The 21,523-nt window shown below is 50.9% G+C and overlaps 1 protein-coding gene across 1 annotated transcript in view; it reads left to right on the top strand.

Annotated features, from left to right (window-relative positions):
* Positions 1-21,523, top strand: part of cltrn (collectrin, amino acid transport regulator) — a 64,728-nt gene that overhangs the window by 7,128 nt on the left and 36,077 nt on the right. Inside the window, exon 3 of the mRNA XM_068026177.1 lies at positions 3,163-3,245. Within this exon, the coding sequence (XP_067882278.1) occupies positions 3,163-3,245 (83 nt within the window). The remainder of the gene's footprint in view (positions 1-3,162; positions 3,246-21,523) is intronic.

Here is a 21,523-nt window from a genome sequence, read left to right as displayed (position 1 = left end):
GTCAGCTCTGAGCTGGGGAGATGATAGTATATTTAAAGCGATACTGAATATGAGACTGTTTAAACATTTTCAGTCATGCCCAGAAAGAACACGGTCAGAGATTAGCCTCATTATAGTATACCAGTATTTGTCATGGAAATAGAGCTGCCGAGTCATAATGGCATTGAAAGAGGCCATTCAGCCCATCAAGTCCATGTCAGCTTTCTGTAGAACAAATTACTCCCCTTCCCCTGCTCTATCCCCATAGTCCTGCATGTTTATTTCCCTCAAGTGCCCATCCAGTTTCCTTTTGAAATCATTGATTGTCTTTGTTGCCACCACCCACGTGGGCAGCGAGTTCCACTCGCTGTATAAAAAATGTTCTTCCTCACATCCCCTCTGCAGCTTTTGCCCAAAACCTGAAATCTGTGTCCCCCAGTTCTTGTACCATCAGCTAATGGGAACAGCTTTTCTTTGTCTACCTTATCTAAATATGTCAGAATCATGTACACATCTGTCAAATCTCCCCTCAATCTCCTTTGCTCCAAGGAGAAAAAACTCAACTTCTCCAACCTAACCTTGCAGCTAAAATCCCTCATCTCTGAAACCATTCTGGTAAATCTCCACTTCACCCTCTCAAGGACCCTCACATCCTTCTTAAGGTGTGGTGACCAGAACTGGACACAATACGCTAGTTGTGGCCTAATCAGAGCTTTATAAAGGTTCAGAATAACTTCCCTGCTTTTGTACTCAATGTCTCTATTTATGAAGCCCAAGATCCCAATCCCATATGCTTTACTAACCACTCTCTCAATATGTCCTGCCACCTTCAAAGATGAGGAGGACTCCCAGGTCCCTTGTTCCTGTACATTCTTTGGAACCGTGCCATTTAATCCACATTACCTCTCACTATCCCTTCTGCCAAAATGCATCATCTTATACTTCTCTGCATTAAATTCCATCTGCTGCTTGTCTGCCAATTTTGCCAGCCTATTTGTGTCCTGTTGCACTTGATTTCCATCATCCTCACTGATCGCCAGATCATTCCCTAGGAGCAGGTCAACCCCATCCATAGGCAAACTAGGGACAATCCCTACTGTCACCGGTCCCGAAACTAGGTTGCACTCCAGGTGCACCCAGTGTAAAGGTACAGGCATACCCTGCCCTCCAATACCATTAACCACCATTCTGGAGTTTGCTGCACTCTCTGGGGGAAAGGTCAGGCCTTTTCCCAGTAAAAGGGATCTAGTGCCCCTATGTCCCTGAGGAATACACTTCAACTTATTTCGATGTCGGAGTCTGTTCTCTCTTGCGGTTTACGTGCCTTCCGTGGGTCCAGTGGGTTGGGAGAAAGCGAGAGAGAGACAGCCAGGAGAGAGGCTTCCTTGTTCTAACTTCAGTTGCAAACTGTCTTCTGTTCCTTTCTGTGTGGCACAATTCAACTCCAAGTTGACTGGCTTAACCAGTCCTGCATTTGGGGATTCCAAAGCACTTGATGGCAGGGGTGAGGGGGGGGGGGTGGTTGTGTTGCGCAGGGCTGTCTCTTACCCCAACAAGATGTGGATCACTATTGCCCAGCCCAATCTCTGTTAATTGGAAGTGAGCAATTCTTTTGTCTCTCCAAGCACTGTCTCTTAGTATGCAAATACCCTTCCAGCACAAATGTCTGCTGATCTCTTTAAACAAGTCATTTCTTCACTCCAGCAACAGTTTAAAATCAATGTTCATATGACAAAAGTAATATGCCTCATTCTTGGCAGGTGGGGGTTTGCATGACATTCTACTTTAGATTGTTCCTTGCTTTTCTCCATGACCAGTCTAAACCTGATGATACAATGATCACTCTTACCCAAGTGTCCGCCCACAGACACTTGGTCCACTTGGCCCACCTCATTTCCCAGCACCGGATTCAGCAATGCCTTCTTCCTAGTTGGACCGAGAACATATCGGTCAAGGAAGTTCTCCTGAACACATTTCAGAAATTCTTCACTTCCTTTCCCTTTACACAAACATTATCCCAATATATATTTGGGTAATTAAAGTCCCCCAATATTACCACTCAATAGTTCTTGCACATCTGTGTGATTTTCCTACAGATTTGCAACTCTCTCTCTCTGTCATTATTTTGAGGCCTTTAAGTACCCCCAGTAGCATGATCCTCCCCATATTGCTTCTCAACTCTAACCAGATTGATTCTGTTCGTGCTCCCTCATGGACATCCTCTCTTTCCAACACTACAATGTCTTTCCTAATTAGTACTGCCACCTCCTTTTGTCCCTTTGCTATCTAATCTGAACACTTTGTATCGCTAAATATTGAGCACTAAGTCCTCACCATTTTGAAGCCACGTTGCAGTATTGCATTATTGCCACTACATCATATTCCCATACTGCTATTTGTGTTTGTAGCTCACCAACCTTATTCACCACACTTTCTGTGTTGACATACGTGCATCTAAACCTGTCTTTGTATTCCTTATCAACCTTAGTCTGCTCTTATCTGTTATGGTATACCTTCTTTCTCTAGTACGATCCAACCCTCTCACTCCTTTATGCACCTTATTCCTATATGCTGGTGCCCATCCCCCTGCCAATTTAGTTTATACTCTCCCCAACCACCAACAGCAAACCGCCCCACGAGCACAATGGTCCCAGTCCTGTTAAGGTGCCTCCTGCCCCAGAACTGATCCCAATGTTCCAAGAATCTGAAGCCCTCCCTCCTGCACCATGCCTCAAGGCACGCATTGATCCTCCCTATCTTACTATTTCTACTCTCGCTAGTGCATGGCACTGGGAGTAGTCCAGAGATTTTGCTACCTTCAGGGTCCTACTGTTCAACTTCCTCCCTAGCTTCTGAATGTCTGACCATCGGACCTCATTATCTGCCATGTCTGTGTCATTGGTACCAACATGTATCACAACATCTGGCTCACTCCCTTCCCACTGCAGAATATCCTGCACCCTTTATAACATTGGTCATCCTCTGCTTGCCATGAACTACATAGCTTTTAACATAGGCATTAAAACAGCAATACTGATGAACCTGTGTCTTAATCTCTGACTGCACAATGAAGTATTGGACATGAGCTGGTAAATCCAAGTCAAACATTGCTGCCTGCATTTTGCATGTGAAGGAAAAGGTCTGAGTGCTGGACTCATGATTTTAAATCTTGTTCACTGACAGTACGTTTGGGATGACAGTGAACAATTCTACTTTCAAGCAACAGTGGCTTATGGTATGAGAAAATCAATGAACAAGCCATTCAAGTAAGTGCATCATGAAGTGAATCATAGGTGGGGGGGGGGGGAATTTGAAACCCCAAAAACGGCAGAGTTTGGGTTTGGTGGGAAGTAAAATTGTAAAAAAAAACCTTGATCTGAACCAAACCTGCTTCCGTGCCTGCCTACTTCTGGTTTTAACAGAGGCCGGACGGTGGGTGGGGTGGGGGGAGGGGGCGTGTGGGGAATGGGGGCTGGGGGAGAAGGTGACCAATCCACTCCCAGGAGATGGGTCACTCATTTAAATATTTTAATGAGACTGCACACCCTAGATTTTATCTGTTACAGCTTTAACACTGGCCGGCTGGGTATCCCAGGTCTCGGGAAACCCAGTAGCTAAAGGGAGGTGAGGATTGCTGCATGGAAGAGGTAAGTGATTTTCCAGCACTGCTTGTGGGTCAAGAAAAGCAGGAGTGCTTCCCCAGTCTGTCCCCCTGCCACCTCCTTCCAAGTTAATCTGTTAACATCAGCGGTGATCGGACCCTCTCCCCTGTGATCCAACACTCCCACCCCCGCCCCCCATGATCTGATGCCTCCCTGATGTCATCCCCCACCCTCGATATTTTCCCACCCTCCTACATTAAAGTCCCCCCGGACCCCCAATCTCTCTAGCTCCCCACCATTGATGTTCCCCATGACCCCTGATCTCTCTGCCCACCCCATCGATGTCCTCCTTGATCCCCGATTTCTCTGGCTCTCCTTCAATATCCTCCACAATCACTCCCTCTCCCTCTCTCTCTCTCCATTCCCCAACCTCTCAATCTGGCCGGCTGAGGCCAGGAAACAGATTTCAAAAATGATATTCAGGTCCTACCATTAAGCCCACCAGGTCTGAGGAATATCTTTCCTTCTGTGTTTCCTGACCACAAACTGCCTGCCCCCACGCACCCCTCCCCCACTCTCTCTTTGCTGCCCTGTAAATATCAGGATCATTGTGAAGATCCTTTAATAGTCATATTCTTGAATTATCCCCTATACCTTTCAGTATCCCAACAATGGTGTACAGGTAATTGTTATCAAATGCATTACGGCATCATGTATAAAAATTCAAGTCAGCCAGTAATTGGGTGTTAACCAATGCATTATTTACCCAGTCTATTCTGTCCAATAAAGGCAAATAATGGTATCCTGTAAGTAAAGGAACAACCTGTACACCATTCACTCTTGATTAACAAATATACCAGGGATATTGAGCGAGATACATTTCTTCCAATTGTGTCACTGTGCGTATGTATTTTTGCAGTACCAATCGTTTCATTGCTTTCCCGGACACTCATAAACACAGCCATTCACAAGGATATGACCAATTTTACATCAGACTGTGGAGTTGTTGAACATTCCCTAAACAACGCTAAAATCTTTATAACTTTTAAGTATGAAATGCCCGTCACATTAGGTGACAATGCGTTACCTCCAATGTCTCAATGCTGCTTAATTATCTCAGAGCGTTCCTGGGGTCAGACAGCACTTGGGTGAGTTGGCCAGTTGGTTCCGATTGAAAAGAATGCCATCGTTCTGGTATGTAGATGGTTACACACTTCTGATACCTGGAGGGAAGGAGATCTGAACAAACGCATCTCTGTTGCGGCTGAGAAGTTGTTTTTTGTTAAACGTTGAGGAATATTTATCGACATATTTATAAAATATTAACAGTCTTGCATGTAGCGCTGTGTTTTATGGCCCACTGGGAGACGGGATGGGAGGCTGGGGGCCCATAAAATAATGATGGAAGGTGGGTGGGGGGAGGGGCGGTAGCTGGCAGAGTGCCCGTTGCCCTGCGATTACGTCAGGGAGCGGGAAAGGCCAAACATGGCCTTCCCACCTGGAGACCAATTGAGGCCAATTAATATCTACTTATGGGCTTCTTCCTGCCGCTGCTGAAATTACACCAGTGACGAGGGAGCCTCCGCCACATGGGGAGGTCGTGCAGTAAAACAAGACGGTCACCCTGCAGGCTCGGGGGAGGGCCTCTTCTATGGGCAATCTGTCGGCCACGGAGGGCCCCGGCAGCAAAGGCCACCCCTCTGTGAACATCCCTCCTCCGTCCTCAATGGTCACCTGTCACCTGTTCCCCTCCACCCTCACTGGGATCTGCTGGACCGGCCCCGGCAACCTCGCCTCACTTACCTGGGGTACAGGGCTCCAGTGGTGCGCCTGGCTCCTGGGTCTCTTGTAGTACTGACAGTGGCCACCGCTCCCATTGGCACCTCCGATACTACTGAGAAGCCAGCCCTCTGATGGCCGGCAACTCTTGGAGACGGGGTCCGTGTCCTTAAAAGTATGCGGACGCCGGCAGCAGGCAGTTAATTGTATGACTACTGTTGTATTGCGCCGGGGGTGCTCCTAAGGGCTTTTTGGCCCAGTGTCAGGATCCCCACCGGCTCCACAAAATTCAGCCCATAGCATGCCTTTTCTATTAATGTAGCATTTGCTTCCTGTAGCACTCTTTCCTCTTCCTTCTTCCTCTCACTAATTATCCGAACCTCTAATTAAGTCGCCTCCCACTTCCACTTTAGATTTGAGGTAGGTGGCTCTGTGTTCCTCAACAATACTCCCAGTTGCTGCCTCTCACACTTCTAAGCCATGCTGCACCCCCAGCTCCCACTCCCACCCCAAGCATCAGTGAACTTACCCCCTCCCTTGGTCCTCACTGTTGCCTCTCTGCATGCAAGGCACAGAGCCTTGAAAATTAACTCTCTATCTATATGATTTCTAAGCACAAAGTACAAAGTGAACAGTGTTTTTCTTGATGTGCCCTCACTCCTGAAACCACAGAATGTTCGGAACTGTCCCATTACCTGGTAGAATTGTTATGTGAGGGGATGAAACAGGTTGCACGGGTAAGATCAGTCATGCTGTGACTATATACACGTGAATATCCAAAATATTCAGGTGGAAGTCAAAGATTCCACAGCACAAGTTCTAACTGGTGCCCTGGCCAATATTTACCTATCAACCTTCGTCAATTAAAAAATAGATAATTAGGACCTATTGTCGTCACTGTTTGAGAGATATTGCTGTACATATACTGGCTGCCGCAATACCTACATTTCAGAAAGTACTTCATAGGCTGTAAAGCACTTGGAATGCAGAGAAGTCATCATAAGCAGTTTCTGACACGTCAGTTTAAGTTCTGTTCTAATCAATGCAAATACTTTGACATATTTAGTTAAGACAAGGCAGAGATCGCTAAATTTTGAAATATTAAAGATATCAAGGGATTTGTGGATAGTGCAAGAAAATGGCATTGAGGTCGAAGATCAGCCATGATCTAATTGAATGGCAGAACAGGCTCAAGGGGCCGAATGGCCTACTCCTGCTCCAATTTCCTATGTTCCTATGTTACTAAGACAGTCAGATCCGACGATGTCTCAATAGTCTAATGAAAGGTCTTGTGCCATGTCAGCAGTGATCAAAAAGATCAGGCCACTTGGAGGAGTGAGTCTGTTATCGGAGCCAGGGGGAGTGGGTGTGTTATCAGTCCCGGGGGGAGTGAGTGTGTTATCAGTATCTGGAGGAGTGGGTGTGATATCAGTCTCAGGGGAGTGGGTCTGATATCAGTACCGGGGGCGCTGGGTATGACATCAGTTCCCGGGGGGGGGGGGTGTGATATCAGTTCCCGGGGGGGTGGGGGGTGCGGGAGGTGGGGAGGTGAGTGTGATACGAGTCCCACAAGAAAACGAGAAAACAAGAAAAAGGTGCAGGAGTAGACCACATGGCCCATTGAGCCTGCTCCGTCAATCAAAACTATCATGGCTGATCTTAGGATTCAACTTCACTTTCTCACCCGCTCCCCATACCCATTGATTCCCTGAGAAATCAAAAATCTGTTTATCCCAGCCTTAAATGTATTCAGCGATGAAGCATCCACAAGCCTCTGGGGTAGAGAATTCCAAAGATTCACAACCCTTTCAGTGAAGTAATTTCTCCTCATCTCAGTCCTAAATGATCGGCCCCTTATCCTGAGACTGTGTCCCCGTGTTTTAGATTCCCCGACTAGCGGAAATGATCCCACAGTATCTACCCTATCCAGCTCCTTTAGAATCTTATATGTTTCAATGAGACCACCTCTCATTCTTCTAAACTCCAGAGAATACAGACCCAATTTACTTAGCCTCTCACATAGGACAACCCCCTCATCTCAGGGACCAATTTAGTGAACTTTTGCTGCACCGCCTCCAGTGCAAGTATATCCTTTCTTAAATGTGGAGACCAAAACTGCACACAATGCTCCAGATGTGGTCTCACCAAAACCCTGTACAGTTGCAGCAATACTTCCTTATTCTTGTACTCCAATCCCTTTGCAATAAAGGCCAACATGCCATTTGCCTTCCTAACTGCTTGCTGTAGCTGCATGTTAACTTTCTGTATTCCTTGTGCAAGCACACTCACGTCTCTTTGAACATCAATACTTACAAGTTTCACATCTTTTAAAAAAATATTCTGCTTTTCTATTCTTACGACCAAAGTGCATAACTTTACATTTCCATACATTATACTCCATCTGCCATCTTGTTACCCACTCACTTAACCTGTCTATATCTCTTCGCAGCCTCTCTGTGTCCTCCCCACAGCTTACCTTTCCACCTACCTTTGTATCAGCAGCAAACTTAGATACATTACTCTCTGTCTCTTCATCTAAGTCATTAATATAGAGTGTAAATAGCTGAGGCCCCAGCACTGATCCTTGTAGCACCCCACTATTCACTGCCTGCCAACTTGAAAATGCCCCATTTATGCTCACTCATTGCTTCCTGTCTGTTAACCAATCCTCTATCTATGTTAATATATTACCCCCAACTCCATGAGCCTTTAGCTTGCCTATCAACCTTTTTATGGGTATCCAGGTATACTACATCTACTGGTTCTCCTCGTTATATCCCCCAAAAAACTCTAATAAATTTGTCAAACAGGATTTCCCTTTAGTAAAACCATGTTGACTTGTTCTAATCATGCGGTGCTTTTCTATGTGCATTGTTAAGACTTCCTTAATAATAGATTCCAGCATTTTCCCAATGACTGATGTGAGGCTAACTGGCCTGTAGTTCTTGTTTTCTCTCTCCCTCCTTTCTTGAAAAGTAACATTTGCCAACTTCCAATCTGATGGGACCGTTCCTGAATCTAAGGAATTTTGGAAAATCATAGCTAGCACATCCACTATATCTGCAGCTATCTCTTTTAGAAATCTAGGGTGTAGGCCATCAGGTCCTGGAGATCTGTCAGCTTTTAGCCCTCTATAGTTAGTTTCTCCAATACTTTTTCTCTGCTGATATGAATTTCCTCACTCTTTTTAGCCCCTAGGTTACTGTCTATTTCTGGTATGGAACTTGCGTCTTCTATTGTGAAGACAGACACAAAATAGTTGTTCAATGCCTCTGCTATTTCCTCATTCTCCATGAACATTTTTCCTGTCTCCTCTTTTAAGGGACCAATGTTTACTTTAGCTACTCTTTTACTTTTGAGGAGTGGGTATGATATCAGTCCCAGAGGGTGTGTGTGAGATATCAGTCTCCCGGGAAATGGGTGTGATATCAGTCTCCCGGGAAATGGGTGTGATGTCAGTCTCTAGGGGAGTGGGTGTGATATCAGTCTCCCGGGGAATGGGTGTGATATCAGTCTCCCGGGAAATGGGTGTGAAGTCAGTCTCTAGGGGAGTGGGTGTGATATCAGTCTCCCGGGGAATGGGTGTGATATCAGTCTCCCGGGGAATGGGTGTGATATCAGTCTCCCGGGGAATGGGTGTGATATCAGTCTCCCGGGAAATGGGTGTGATATCAGTCTCCCGGGGAATGGGTGTGATATCAGTCTCCCGGGGAATGGGTGTGATATCAGTCTCCCGGGAAATGGGAGTGATATCAGTCTCCAGGGGAGTGGGTGTGATATCAGTCTCCAGGGGAGTGGGTGTGATATCAGTCTCCAGGGGAGTGGCTATGATGTCAGTCTCCCGGGGAATGGGTGTGATGTCAGTCTCTAGGGGAGTGGGTGTGATATCAGTCTCCAGGGGAGTGGCTATGATGTCAGTCTCCCGGCAAATGGGTGTGATGCCAGTCTCTAGGGCAGTGGGTGTGATATCAGTCTCCCGGGAAATGGGTGTGATGTCAGTCTCCCGGGAAATGGGTGTGAAGTCAGTCTCCAGGGGAGTGGCTATGATGTCAGTCTCCCGGGGAATGGGTGTGATGTCAGTCTCCAGGGAAGTGGGTGTGATATCAGTCTCAAGGGGAATGGGAGTGATATCAGTCTCCAGGGGAGTGGGTGTGATGTCAGTCTCTAGTGCAGTGGGTGTGATATCAGTCTCCCGGGGAATGGGTGTGATGTCAGTCTCTAGGGGAGTGGGTGTGATATCAGTCTCCCGGGGAATGGGTGTGATATCAGTCTCCCGGGGAATGGGTGTGATATCAGTCTCCCGGGAAATGGGTGTGATATCAGTCTCCCGGGGAATGGGTGTGATATCAGTCTCCCGGGGAATGGGTGTGATATCAGTCTCCCGGGAAATGGGAGTGATATCAGTCTCCAGGGGAGTGGGTGTGATATCAGTCTCCAGGGGAGTGGGTGTGATATCAGTCTCCAGGGGAGTGGCTATGATGTCAGTCTCCCGGGGAATGGGTGTGATGTCAGTCTCTAGGGGAGTGGGTGTGATATCAGTCTCCAGGGGAGTGGCTATGATGTCAGTCTCCCGGGAAATGGGTGTGATGTCAGTCTCTAGGGGAGTGGGTGTGATATCAGTCTCCCGGGAAATGGGTGTGATGTCAGTCTCTAGGGGAGTGGGTGTGATATCAGTCTCACCGGGAAATGGGTGTGATATCAGTCTCCCGGGAAATGGGTGTGAAGTCAGTCTCCCGGGGAATGGGTGTGATATCAGTCTCCCGGGAAATGGGTGTGATATCAGTCTCCCGGGGAATGGGTGTGATATCAGTCTCCCGGGAAATGGGTGTGATATCAGTCTCCCGGGGAATGGGTGTGATATCAGTCTCCCGGGGAATGGGTGTGATATCAGTCTCCTGGGAAATGGGTGTGATATCAGTCTCCACGGGAGTGGCTATGATGTCAGTCTCCCGGGGAATGGCTGTGATGTCAGTCTCCAGGGGAATGGGAGTGATATCAGTCTCCAGGGGAGTGGGTGTGATATCAGTCTCCAGGGGAGTGGGTGTGATATCAGTCTCCAGGGGAGTGGCTATGATGTCAGTCTCCCGGGTAATGCGTGTGATGTCAGTCTCTAGGGGAGTGGGTGTGATATCAGTCTCCAGGGGAGTGGCTATGATGTCAGTCTCCTGGGGAATGGGAGTGATATCAGTCTCCAGGGGAGTGGCTATGATGTCAGTCTCCCGGGGAATGGGTGTGATGTCAGTCTCCAGGGGAGTGGGTGTGATGTCAATCTCTAGGGGAGTGGGTGTGATATCAGTCTCCAGGGGAGTGGGTGTGATATCAGTCTCCAGGGGAATGGCTATGATGTCAATCTCTAGGGGAGTGGGTGTGATATCAGTCTCCAGGGGAGTGGCTATGATGTCAATTTCTAGGGGAGTGGGTGTGATATCAGTCCCAGGGGAGTGGCTATGATGTCAATCTCCAGGGGAGTGGGTGTGATATCAGTCTCCAGGGGAGTGGCTGTGATGTCAGTCTCCAGGGGAATGGGAGTGATATCAGTCTCCCGGGGAGTGGGTGTGATATCAGTCTCCAGGGGAGTGGGTGTGATATCAGTCTCCAGGGGAATGGGAGTGATATCAGTCTCCAGGGGAATGGCTATGATGTCAATCTCTAGGGGAGTGGGTGTGATATCAGTCCCAGGGGAGTGGCTATGATGTCAATCTCCAGGGGAGTGGGTGTGATATCAGTCCCAGGGGAGTGGCTATGATGTCAATCTCCAGGGGAGTGGCTGTGATATCAGTCTCCCGGGGAATGGGAGTGATATCAGTCTCCCGGGGAATGGAAGTGTTATCAGTCCCCAGGGAAATGGCTATGATGTCAATCTCCAGGGGAGTGGGTGTGATATCAGTCTCCAGGGGAGTGGCTATGATGTCAATCTCTAGGGGAGTGGGTGTGATATCAGTCTCCCGGGGAATGGGTGTGATATCAGTCTCCCGGGGAATGGAAGTGATATCAGTCCCCAGGGAAATGGCTATGATGTCAGTCTCCAGGGGAGTGGGTGTGATATCAGTCTCCCGGGGAATGGGAGTGATATCAGTCCACAGGGAAATGGCTATGATGTCAATCTCGAGGGGAGTGGGTGTGATATCAGTCTCCCGGGGAATGGGTGTGAATTCAGTCTCCCGGGGAATGGAAGTGATATCAGTCCCCAGGGAAATGGCTATGATGTCAGTCTCCAGGGGAGTGGGTGTGATATCAGTCTCCAGGGGAGTGGGTGTGATGTCAGTCTCCCGGGGAGTGGGTGTGATGTCAGACTCTAGGGGAGTGGGTGTGATATCAGTCTCACCGGGAAATGGGTGTGATATCAGTCTCCCGGGAAATGGGTGTGAAGTCAGTCTCCCGGGGAATGGGTGTGATATCAGTCTCCCGGGAAATGGGTGTGATATCAGTCTCCCGGGGAATGGGTGTGATATCAGTCTCCCGGGAAACGGGTGTGATATCAGTCTCCCGGGAAATGGGTGTGATATCAGTCTCCACGGGAGTGGCTATGATGTCAGTCTCCCGGGGAATGGCTGTGATGTCAGTCTCCAGGGGAATGGGAGTGATATCAGTCTCCAGGGGAGTGGGTGTGATATCAGTCTCCAGGGGAGTGGGTGTGATATCAGTCTCCAGGGGAGTGGCTATGATGTCAGTCTCCCGGGGAATGCGTGTGATGTCAGTCTCTAGGGGAGTGGGTGTGATATCAGTCTCCAGGGGAGTGGCTATGATGTCAGTCTCCTGGGGAATGGGAGTGATATCAGTCTCCAGGGGAGTGGCTATGATGTCAGTCTCCCGGGGAATGGGTGTGATGTCAGTCTCCAGGGGAGTGGGTGTGATAACAGTCTCCAGGGGAATGGGAGTGATATCAGTCTCCAGGGGAGTGGGTGTGATATCAGTCTCCAGGGGAGTGGGTGTGATATCAGTCTCCAGGGGAATGGCTATGATGTCAATCTCTAGGGGAGTGGGTGTGATATCAGTCTCCAGGGGAGTGGCTATGATGTCAATTTCTAGGGGAGTGGGTGTGATATCAGTCCCAGGGGAGTGGCTATGATGTCAATCTCCAGGGGAGTGGGTGTGATATCAGTCTCCAGGGGAGTGGCTGTGATGTCAGTCTCCAGGGGAATGGGAGTGATATCAGTCTCCCGGGGAGTGGGTGTGATATCAGTCTCCAGGGGAGTGGGTGTGATATCAGTCTCCAGGGGAATGGGAGTGATATCAGTCTCCAGGGGAATGGCTATGATGTCAATCTCTAGGGGAGTGGGTGTGATATCAGTCCCAGGGGAGTGGCTATGATGTCAATCTCCAGGGGAGTGGGTGTGATATCAGTCCCAGGGGAGTGGCTATGATGTCAATCTCCAGGGGAGTGGCTGTGATATCAGTCTCCCGGGGAATGGGTGTGATATCAGTCTCCCGGGGAATGGGTGTGATATCAGTCTCCCGGGGAATGGAAGTGATATCAGTCCCCAGGGAAATGGCTATGATGTCAGTCTCCAGGGGAGTGGGTGTGATATCAGTCTCCAGGGGAGTGGGTGTGATGTCAGTCTCCCGGGGAGTGGGTGTGATATCAGTCTCCCGGGAAGTGGGTGTGATGTCAGTCTCTAGGGGAGTGGGTGTGATATCAGTCTCACCGGGAAATGGGTGTGATATCAGTCTCCCGGGAAATGGGTGTGAAGTCAGTCTCCCGGGGAATGGGAGTGATATCAGTCTCCCGGGGAATGGGTGTGATATCAGTCTCCCGGGGAATGTGACTAATATCAGTCCCCAGGGAAACGGCTATGCTGTCAATCTCCAGGGAGTGGCTGTGATATCAGTCTCCCGGGGAATGGGAGTGATATCAGTCTCCCGGGGAATGGGTGTGATATCAGTCTCCCGGGGAATGGGTGTGATATCAGTCTCCCGGGAAATGGGTGTGATATCAGTCTCCACGGGAGTGGCTATGATGTCAGTCTCCCGGGAAATGGGTGTGATGTCAGTCTCCAGGGGAATGGGAGTGATATCAGTCTCCAGGGGAGTGGGTGTGATATCAGTCTCCAGGGGAGTGGGTGTGATATCAGTCTCCAGGGGAGTGGCTATGATGTCAGTCTCCCGGGGAATGCGTGTGATGTCAGTCTCTAGGGGAGTGGGTGTGATATCAGTCTCCAGGGGAGTGGCTATGATGTCAGTCTCCCGGGGAATGGGAGTGATATCAGTCCACAGGGAAATAGCTATGATGTCAGTCTCCAGGGGAGCGGGTGTGATATCAGTCTCCAGGGGAGTGGGTGTGATGTCAGTCTCCAGGGGAATGGGTGTGAATTCAGTCTCCCGGGGAATGGAAGTGATATCAGTCCCCAGGGAAATGGCTATGATGTCAATCTCCAGGGGAGTGGGTGTGATATCAGTCTCCAGGGGAGTGGCTATGATGTCAATCTCCAGGGGAGTGGCTGTGATATCAGTCTCCCGGGGAATGGGAGTGATATCAGTCCCCCGGGGAATGGATGGGATATCAGTCTCCCGGGGAATGGGAGTGATATCAGTCTCCCGGGGAATGGGTGCGATATCAGTCTCCCGGGGAATGGAAGTGATATCAGTCCCCAGGGACATGGCTATGATGTCAATCTCGAGGGGAGTGGGTGTGATATCAGTCTCCCGGGGAATGGGTGTGATATCAGTCTCCCGGGGAATGGAAGTGATATCAGTCCCCAGGGAAATGGCTATGATGTCAGTCTCCAGGGGAGTGGGTGTGATATCAGTCTCCACGGGAGTGGGTGTGATGTCAGTCTCCCGTGGCATGGGAGTGATATCAATCTCCTGGGGAATGGGTGTGATATCAGTCTCCAGGGGAGTGGGTGTGATATCAGTCTCCCGGGGAATGGGACTAATATCAGTCCCCAGGGAAATGGCTATGATGTCAATCTCCAGGGGAGTGGCTGTGATATCAGTCTCACGGGGAATGGGAGTGATATCAGTCCCCAGGGAAATGGGTGTGATGTCAGTCTCCAGGGGAGTGGGTGTGATATCAGTCTCCAGGGGAGTGGGTGTGATGTCAGTCTCCAGGGAAGTGGCTGTGATGTCAGTCTCCACGGGAGTGGGTGTGATGTCAGTCTCCAGGGGAGTGGGTGTGATATCAGTCTCCAGGGGAGTGGCTATGATGTCAGTCTCCCGGGGAATGGGTGTGATGTCAGTCTCTAGGGGAGTGGGTGTGATATCAGTCTCCAGGGGAGTGGCTATGATGTCAGTCTCCCGGGAAATGGGTGTGATGTCAGTCTCTCGGGGAGTGGGTGTGATATCAGTCTCCCGGGGAATGGGTGTGATGTCAGTCTCTAGGGGAGTGGGTGTGATATCAGTCTCCAGGGGAGTGGCTATGATGTCAGTCTCCCGGGGAATGGGTGTGATGTCAGTCTCTAGGGGAGTGGGTGTGATATCAGTCTCCAGGGGAGTGGCTATGATGTCAGTCTCCCGGGAAATGGATGTGATGTCAGTCTCTAGGGGAGTGGGTGTGATATCAGTCTCCCGGGAAATGGGTGTGATGTCAGTCTCTAGGGGAGTGGGTGTGATATCAGTCTCCCGGGGAATGGGTGTGATATCAGTCTCCCGGGAAATGGGTGTGAAGTCAGTCTCTAGGGGAGTGGGTGTGATATCAGTCTCCCGGGGAATGGGTGTGATATCAGTCTCCCGGGAAATGGGTGTGATATCAGTCTCCCAGGGAATGGGTGTGATATCAGTCTCCCGGGAAATGGGTGTGATATCAGTCTCCCGGGGAATGGGTGTGATATCAGTCTCCCGGGGAATGGGTGTGATATCAGTCTCCCGGGAAATGGGTGTGAAATCAGTCTCCACGGGAGTGGCTATGATGTCAGTCTCCCGGGGAATGGCTGTGATGTCAGTCTCCATGGGAATGGGAGTGATATCAGTCTCCAGGGGAGTGGGTGTGATATCAGTCTCCAGGGGAGTGGGTGTGATATCAGTCTCCAGGGGAGTGGCTATGATGTCAGTCTCCCGGGGAATGCGTGTGATGTCAGTCTCTAGGGGAGTGGGTGTGATATCAGTCTCCAGTGGAGTGGCTATGATGTCAGTCTCCCGGGGAATGGGTGTGATGTCAGTCTCCCGGGGAATGGAAGTGATATCAGTCCCCAGGGAAATGGCTATGATGTCAATCTCCAGGGGAGTGGGTGTGATATCAGTCTCCAGGGGAGTGGCTATGATGTCAATCTCCAGGGGAGTGGCTGTGATATCAGTCTCCCGGGGAATGGGAGTGATATCAGTCCCCCGGGGAATGGGTGGGATATCAGTCTCCAGGGGAGTGGGTGTGATATCAGTCTCCCGGGGAATGGGACTAATATCAGTCCCCAGGGAAATGGCTATGATGTCAATCTCCAGGGGAGTGGCTGTGATATCAGTCTCACGGGGAATGGGAGTGATATCAGTCCCCAGGGAAATGGGTGTGATGTCAGTCTCCAGGGGAGTGGGTGTGATATCAGTCTCCAGGGGAGTGGGTGTGATGTCAGTCTCCAGGGAAGTGGCTGTGATGTCAGTCTCCACGGGAGTGGGTGTGATGTCAGTCTCCAGGGGAGTGGGTGTGATATCAGTCTCCAGGGGAGTGGCTATGATGTCAGTCTCCCGGGGAATGGGTGTGATGTCAGTCTCTAGGGGAGTGGGTGTGATATCAGTCTCCAGGGGAGTGGCTATGATGTCAGTCTCCCGGGAAATGGGTGTGATGTCAGTCTCTAGGGGAGTGGGTGTGATATCAGTCTCCCGGGGAATGGGTGTGATGTCAGTCTCTAGGGGAGTGGGTGTGATATCAGTCTCCAGGGGAGTGGCTATGATGTCAGTCTCCCGGGGAATGGGTGTGATGTCAGTCTCTAGGGGAGTGGGTGTGATATCAGTCTCCAGGGGAGTGGCTATGATGTCAGTCTCCCGGGAAATGGGTGTGATGTCAGTCTCTAGGGGAGTGGGTGTGATATCAGTCTCCCGGGAAATGGGTGTGATGTCAGTCTCTAGGGGAGTGGGTGTGATATCAGTATCCTGGGGAATGGGTGTGATATCAGTCTCCCGGGAAATGGGTGTGATATCAGTCTCCCGGGAAATGGGTGTGATATCAGTCTCCCAGGGAATGGGTGTGATATCAGTCTCCCGGGAAATGGGTGTGATATCAGTCTCCCAGGGAATGGGTGTGATATCAGTTTCCCGGGAAATGGGTGTGATATCAGTCTCCCGGGAAATGGGTGTGATATCAGTTTCCACGGGAGTGGCTATGATGTCAGTCTCCCGGGGAATGGCTGTGATGTCAGTCTCCAGGGGAATGGGAGTGATATCAGTCTCCAGGGGAGTGGGTGTGATATCAGTCTCCAGGGGAGTGGGTGTGATATCAGTCTCCAGGGGAGTGGCTATGATGTCAGTCTCCCGGGGAATGCGTGTGATGTCAGTCTCTAGGGGAGTGGGTGTGATATCAGTCTCCAGGGGAGTGGCTATGATGTCAGTCTCCCGGGGAATGGGAGTGATATCAGTCTCCAGGGGAGTGGCTATGATGTCAGTCTCCCGGGGAATGGGTGTGATGTCAGTCTCCCGGGGAATGGAAGTGATATCAGTCCCCAAGGAAATGGCTATGATGTCAATCTCCAGGGGAGTGGGTGTGATATCAGTCTCCAGGGGAGTGGCTATGATGTCAATCTCCAGGGGAGTGGCTGTGATATCAGTCTCCCGGGGAATGGGAGTGATATCAGTCCCCCGGGGAATGGGTGGGATATCAGTCTCCCGGGGAATGGGAGTGATATCAGTCTCCCGGGGAATGGAAGTGATATCAGTCCCCAGGGACATGGCTATGATGTCAATCTCGAGGGGAGTGGGTGTGATATCAGTCTCCCGGGGAATGGGTGTGATATCAGTCTCCCGGGGAATGGAAGTGATATCAGTCCCCAGGGAAATGGCTATGATGTCAGTCTCCAGGGGAGTGGGTGTGATATCAGTCTCCAGGGGAGTGGGTGTGATGTCAGTCTCCCGTGGCATGGGAGTGATATCAGTCTCCTGGGGAATGGGTGTGATATCAATCTCCAGGGGAGTGGGTGTGATATCAGTCTCCCGGGGAATGGGACTAATATCAGTCCCCAGGGAAATGGCTATGATGTCAATCTCCAGGGGAGTGGCTGTGATATCAGTCTCACGGGGAATGGGAGTGATATCAGTCCCCAGGGAAATGGGTGTGATGTCAGTCTCCAGGGGAGTGGGTGTGATATCAGTCTCCAGGGGAGTGGGTGTGATGTCAGTCTCCAGGGAAGTGGCTGTGATGTCAGTCTCCAGGGGAGTGGGTGTGATGTCAGTCTCCAGGGGAGTGGGTGTGATATCAGTCTCCAGGGGAGTGGCTATGATGTCAGTCTCCCGGGGAATGGGTGTGATGTCAGTCTCTAGGGGAGTGGGTGTGATATCAGTCTCCAGGGGAGTGGCTATGATGTCAGTCTCCCGGGAAATGGGTGTGATGTCAGTCTCTCGGGGAGTGGGTGTGATATCAGTCTCGCGGGGAATGGGTGTGATGTCAGTCTCTAGGGGAGTGGGTGTGATATCAGTCTCCAGGGGAGTGGGTGTGATATCAGTCTCCAGGGGAGTGGCTATGATGTCAGTCTCCCGGGGAATGCGTGTGATGTCAGTCTCTAGGGGAGTGGGTGTGATATCAGTCTCCAGGGGAGTGGCTATGATGTCAGTCTCCCGGGGAATGGGAGTGATATCAGTCTCCAGGGGAGTGGCTATGATGTCAGTCTCCCGGGGAATGGGTGTGATGTCAGTCTCCCGGGGAATGGAAGTGATATCAGTCCCCAGGGAAATGGCTATGATGTCAATCTCCAGGGGAGTGGGTGTGATATCAGTCTCCAGGGGAGTGGCTATGATGTCAATCTCCAGGGGAGTGGCTGTGATATCAGTCTCCCGGGGAATGGGAGTGATATCAGTCCCCCGGGGAATGGGTGGGATATCAGTCTCCCGGGGAATGGGAGTGATATCAGTCTCCCGGGGAATGGGTGCGATATCAGTCTCCCGGGGAATGGAAGTGATATCAGTCCCCAGGGAAATGGCAATGATGTCAATCTCCAGGGGAGTGGGTGTGATATCAGTCTCCAGGGGAGTGGGTGTGATATCAGTCTCCCGGGGAATGGGTGTGATATCAGTCTCCCGGGGAATGGAAGTGACATCAGTCCCCAGGGAAATGGCTATGATGTCAGTCTCCAGGGGAGTGGGTGTGATATCAGTCTCCCGGGGAATGGGAGTGATATCAGTCCCCAGGGAAATGGCTATGATGTGAATCTCGAGGGGCGTGGGTGTGATATCAGTCTCCCGGGGAATGGGTGTGATATCAGTCTCCCGGGGAATGGAAGTGATATCAGTCCCCAGGGAAATGGCTATGATGTCAGTCTCCAGGGGAGTGGGTGTGATATCAGTCTCCAGGGGAGTGGGTGTGATGTCAGTCTCCCGGGGAATGGGAGTGATATCAGTCTCCCGGGGAATGGGTGTGATATCAGTCTCCAGGGGAGTGGGTGTGATATCAGTCTCCCGGGGAATGGGACTAATATCAGTCCCCAGGGAAATGGCTATGATGTCAATCTCCAGGGGCGTGGCTGTGATATCAGTCTCCCGGGGAATGGGAGTGATATCAGTCCCCAGGGAAATGGGTGTGATGTCAGTCTCCAGGGGAGTGGGTGTGATATCAGTCTCCAGGGGAGTGGGTGTGATGTCAGTCTCCAGGGAAGTGGCTGTGATGTCAGTCTCCAGGGGAGTGGGTGTGATGTCAGTCTCCAGGGGAGTGGGTGTGATATCAGTCTCCAGGGGAGTGGCTATGATGTCAGTCTCCCGGGGAATGGGTGTGATGTCAGTCTCTAGGGGAGTGGGTGTGATATCAGTCTCCAGGGGAGTGGCTATGATGTCAGTCTCCCGGGAAATGGGTGTTATGTCAGTCTCTAGGGGAGTGGGTGTGATATCAGTCTCCCGGGGAATGGGTGTGATGTCAGTCTCTAGGGGAGTGGGTGTGATATCAGTCTCTAGGGGAGTGGCTATAATGTCAGTCTCCCGGGGAATGGGTGTGATGTCAGTCTCGAGGGGAGTGGGTGTGATATCAGTCTCCAGGGGAGTGGCTATGATGTCAGTCTCCCGGGAAATGGGTGTGATGTCAGTCTCTAGGGGAGTGGGTGTGATATCAGTCTCCCGGGAAATCGGTGTGAAGTCAGTCTCTAGGGGAGTGGGTGTGATATCAGTCTCCGGGGGAATGGGTGTGATATCAGTCTCCCGGGAAATGGGTGTGATATCAGTCTCCCAGGGAATGGGTGTGATATCAGTCTCCCGGGAAATGGGTGTGATATCAGTCTCCCGGGGAATGGGTGTGATATCAGTCTCCCGGGGAATGGGTGTGATATCAGTCTCCCGGGAAATGGGTGTGATATCAGTCTCCACGGGAGTGGCTATGATGTCAGTCTCCCGGGGAATGGCTGTGATGTCAGTCTCCAGGGGAAGGGGAGTGATATCAGTCTCCAGGGGAGTGGGTGTGATATCAGTCTCCAGGGGAGTGGGTGTGATATCAGTCTCCAGGGGAGTGGCTATGATGTCAGTCTCCCGGGGAATGCGTGTGATATCAGTCTCTAGGGGAGTGGGTGTGATATCAGTCTCCAGGGGAGTGGCTATGATGTCAGTCTCCCGGGGAATGGGAGTGATATCAGTCTCCAGGCGAGTGGCTATGATGTCAGTCTCCCGGGGAATGAGTGTGATGTCAGTCTCCAGGGGAGTGGGTGTGATATCAGTCTCCAGGGGAGTGGGTGTGATATCAGTCTCCAGGGGAGTGGCTATGATGACAGTCTCCCGGGGAATGGGTGTGATGTCAGTCTCTAGGGGAGTGGGTGTGATATCAGTCTCCAGTGGAGTGGCTATGATGTCAGTCTCCCGGGAAATGGGTGTGATGTCAGTCTCTAGGGGAGTGGGTGTGATATCAGTCTCCCGGGGAATGGGTGTGATATCAGTCTCCCGGGAAATGGGTGTGATGTCAGTCTCTAGGGGAGTGGGTGTGATATCAGTCTCCCGGGGAATGGGTGTGATGTCAGTCTCCCGGGAAATGGGTGTGATATCAGTCTCCCGGGGAATGGGTGTGATCTCAGTCTCCCGGTAAATGGGTGTGTTATCAGTCTCCCGGGGAATGGGTGTGATATCAGTATCCCCGGGAATGGGTGTGATATCAGTCTCCCGGGAAATGGGTGTGATATCAGTCTCCACGGGAGTGGCTATGATGTCAGTCTCCCGGGGAATGGCTGTGATGTCAGTCTCCAGGGGAATGGGAGTGATATCAGTCTCCAGGGGAGTGGGTGTGATATCAGTCTCCAGGGGAGTGGCTATGATGTCAGTCTCCTGGGGAATGCGTGTGATGTCAGTTTTTAGGGGAGTGGGTGTGATATCAGTCTCCAGGGGAGTGGCTATGATGTCAGTCTCCCGGGGAATGGGAGTGATATCAGTGTCCAGGGGAGTGGCTATGATGTCAGTCTCCCGGGGAATGGGTGTGATGTCAGTCTCCAGGGGAGTGGGTGTGATATCAGTCTCAAGGGGAATGGGAGTGATATCAGTCTCCAGGGGAGTGGGTGTGATATCAGTCTCCAGGGGAGTGGGTGTGATATCAGTCTCCAGGGGAATGGCTCTGATGTCAATCTCTAGGGGAGTGGGTGTGATATCAGTCTCCAGGGGAGTGGCTATGATGTCAATCTCTAGGGGAGTGGGTGTGATATCAGTCCCAGGGGAGTGGCTATGATGTCAATCTCCAGGGGAGTGGGTGTGATATCAGTCTCCAGGGGAGTGGCTGTGATGTCAGTCTCCAGGGGAATGGGAGTGATATCAGTCTCCAGGGGAGTGGGTGTGATATCAGTCTCCAGGGGAGTGGGTGTGATATCAGTCTCCAGGGGAATGGGAGTGATATCAGTCTCCAGGGGAGTGGGTGTGATATCAGTCTCCAGGGGAGTGGGTGTGATATCAGTCTCCAGGGGAATGGCTATGATGTCAATCTCTAGGGGAGTGGGTGTGATATCAGTCCCAGGGGAATGGCTATGATGTCAATCTCCAGTGGAGTGGGTGTGATATCAGTCCCAGGGGAGTGGCTATGATGTCAATCTCCAGGGGAGTGGCTGTGATATCAGTCTCCCGGGGAATGGGAGTGA

This window comes from Heterodontus francisci, unplaced genomic scaffold (genome assembly GCF_036365525.1).
Source record: "Heterodontus francisci isolate sHetFra1 unplaced genomic scaffold, sHetFra1.hap1 HAP1_SCAFFOLD_742, whole genome shotgun sequence".
In the NCBI taxonomy this organism is placed as follows: domain Eukaryota; kingdom Metazoa; phylum Chordata; class Chondrichthyes; order Heterodontiformes; family Heterodontidae; genus Heterodontus; species Heterodontus francisci.
Note: the sequence above shows the minus strand (reverse complement) of the source record. Positions and strands in the feature narration are given on the sequence as shown.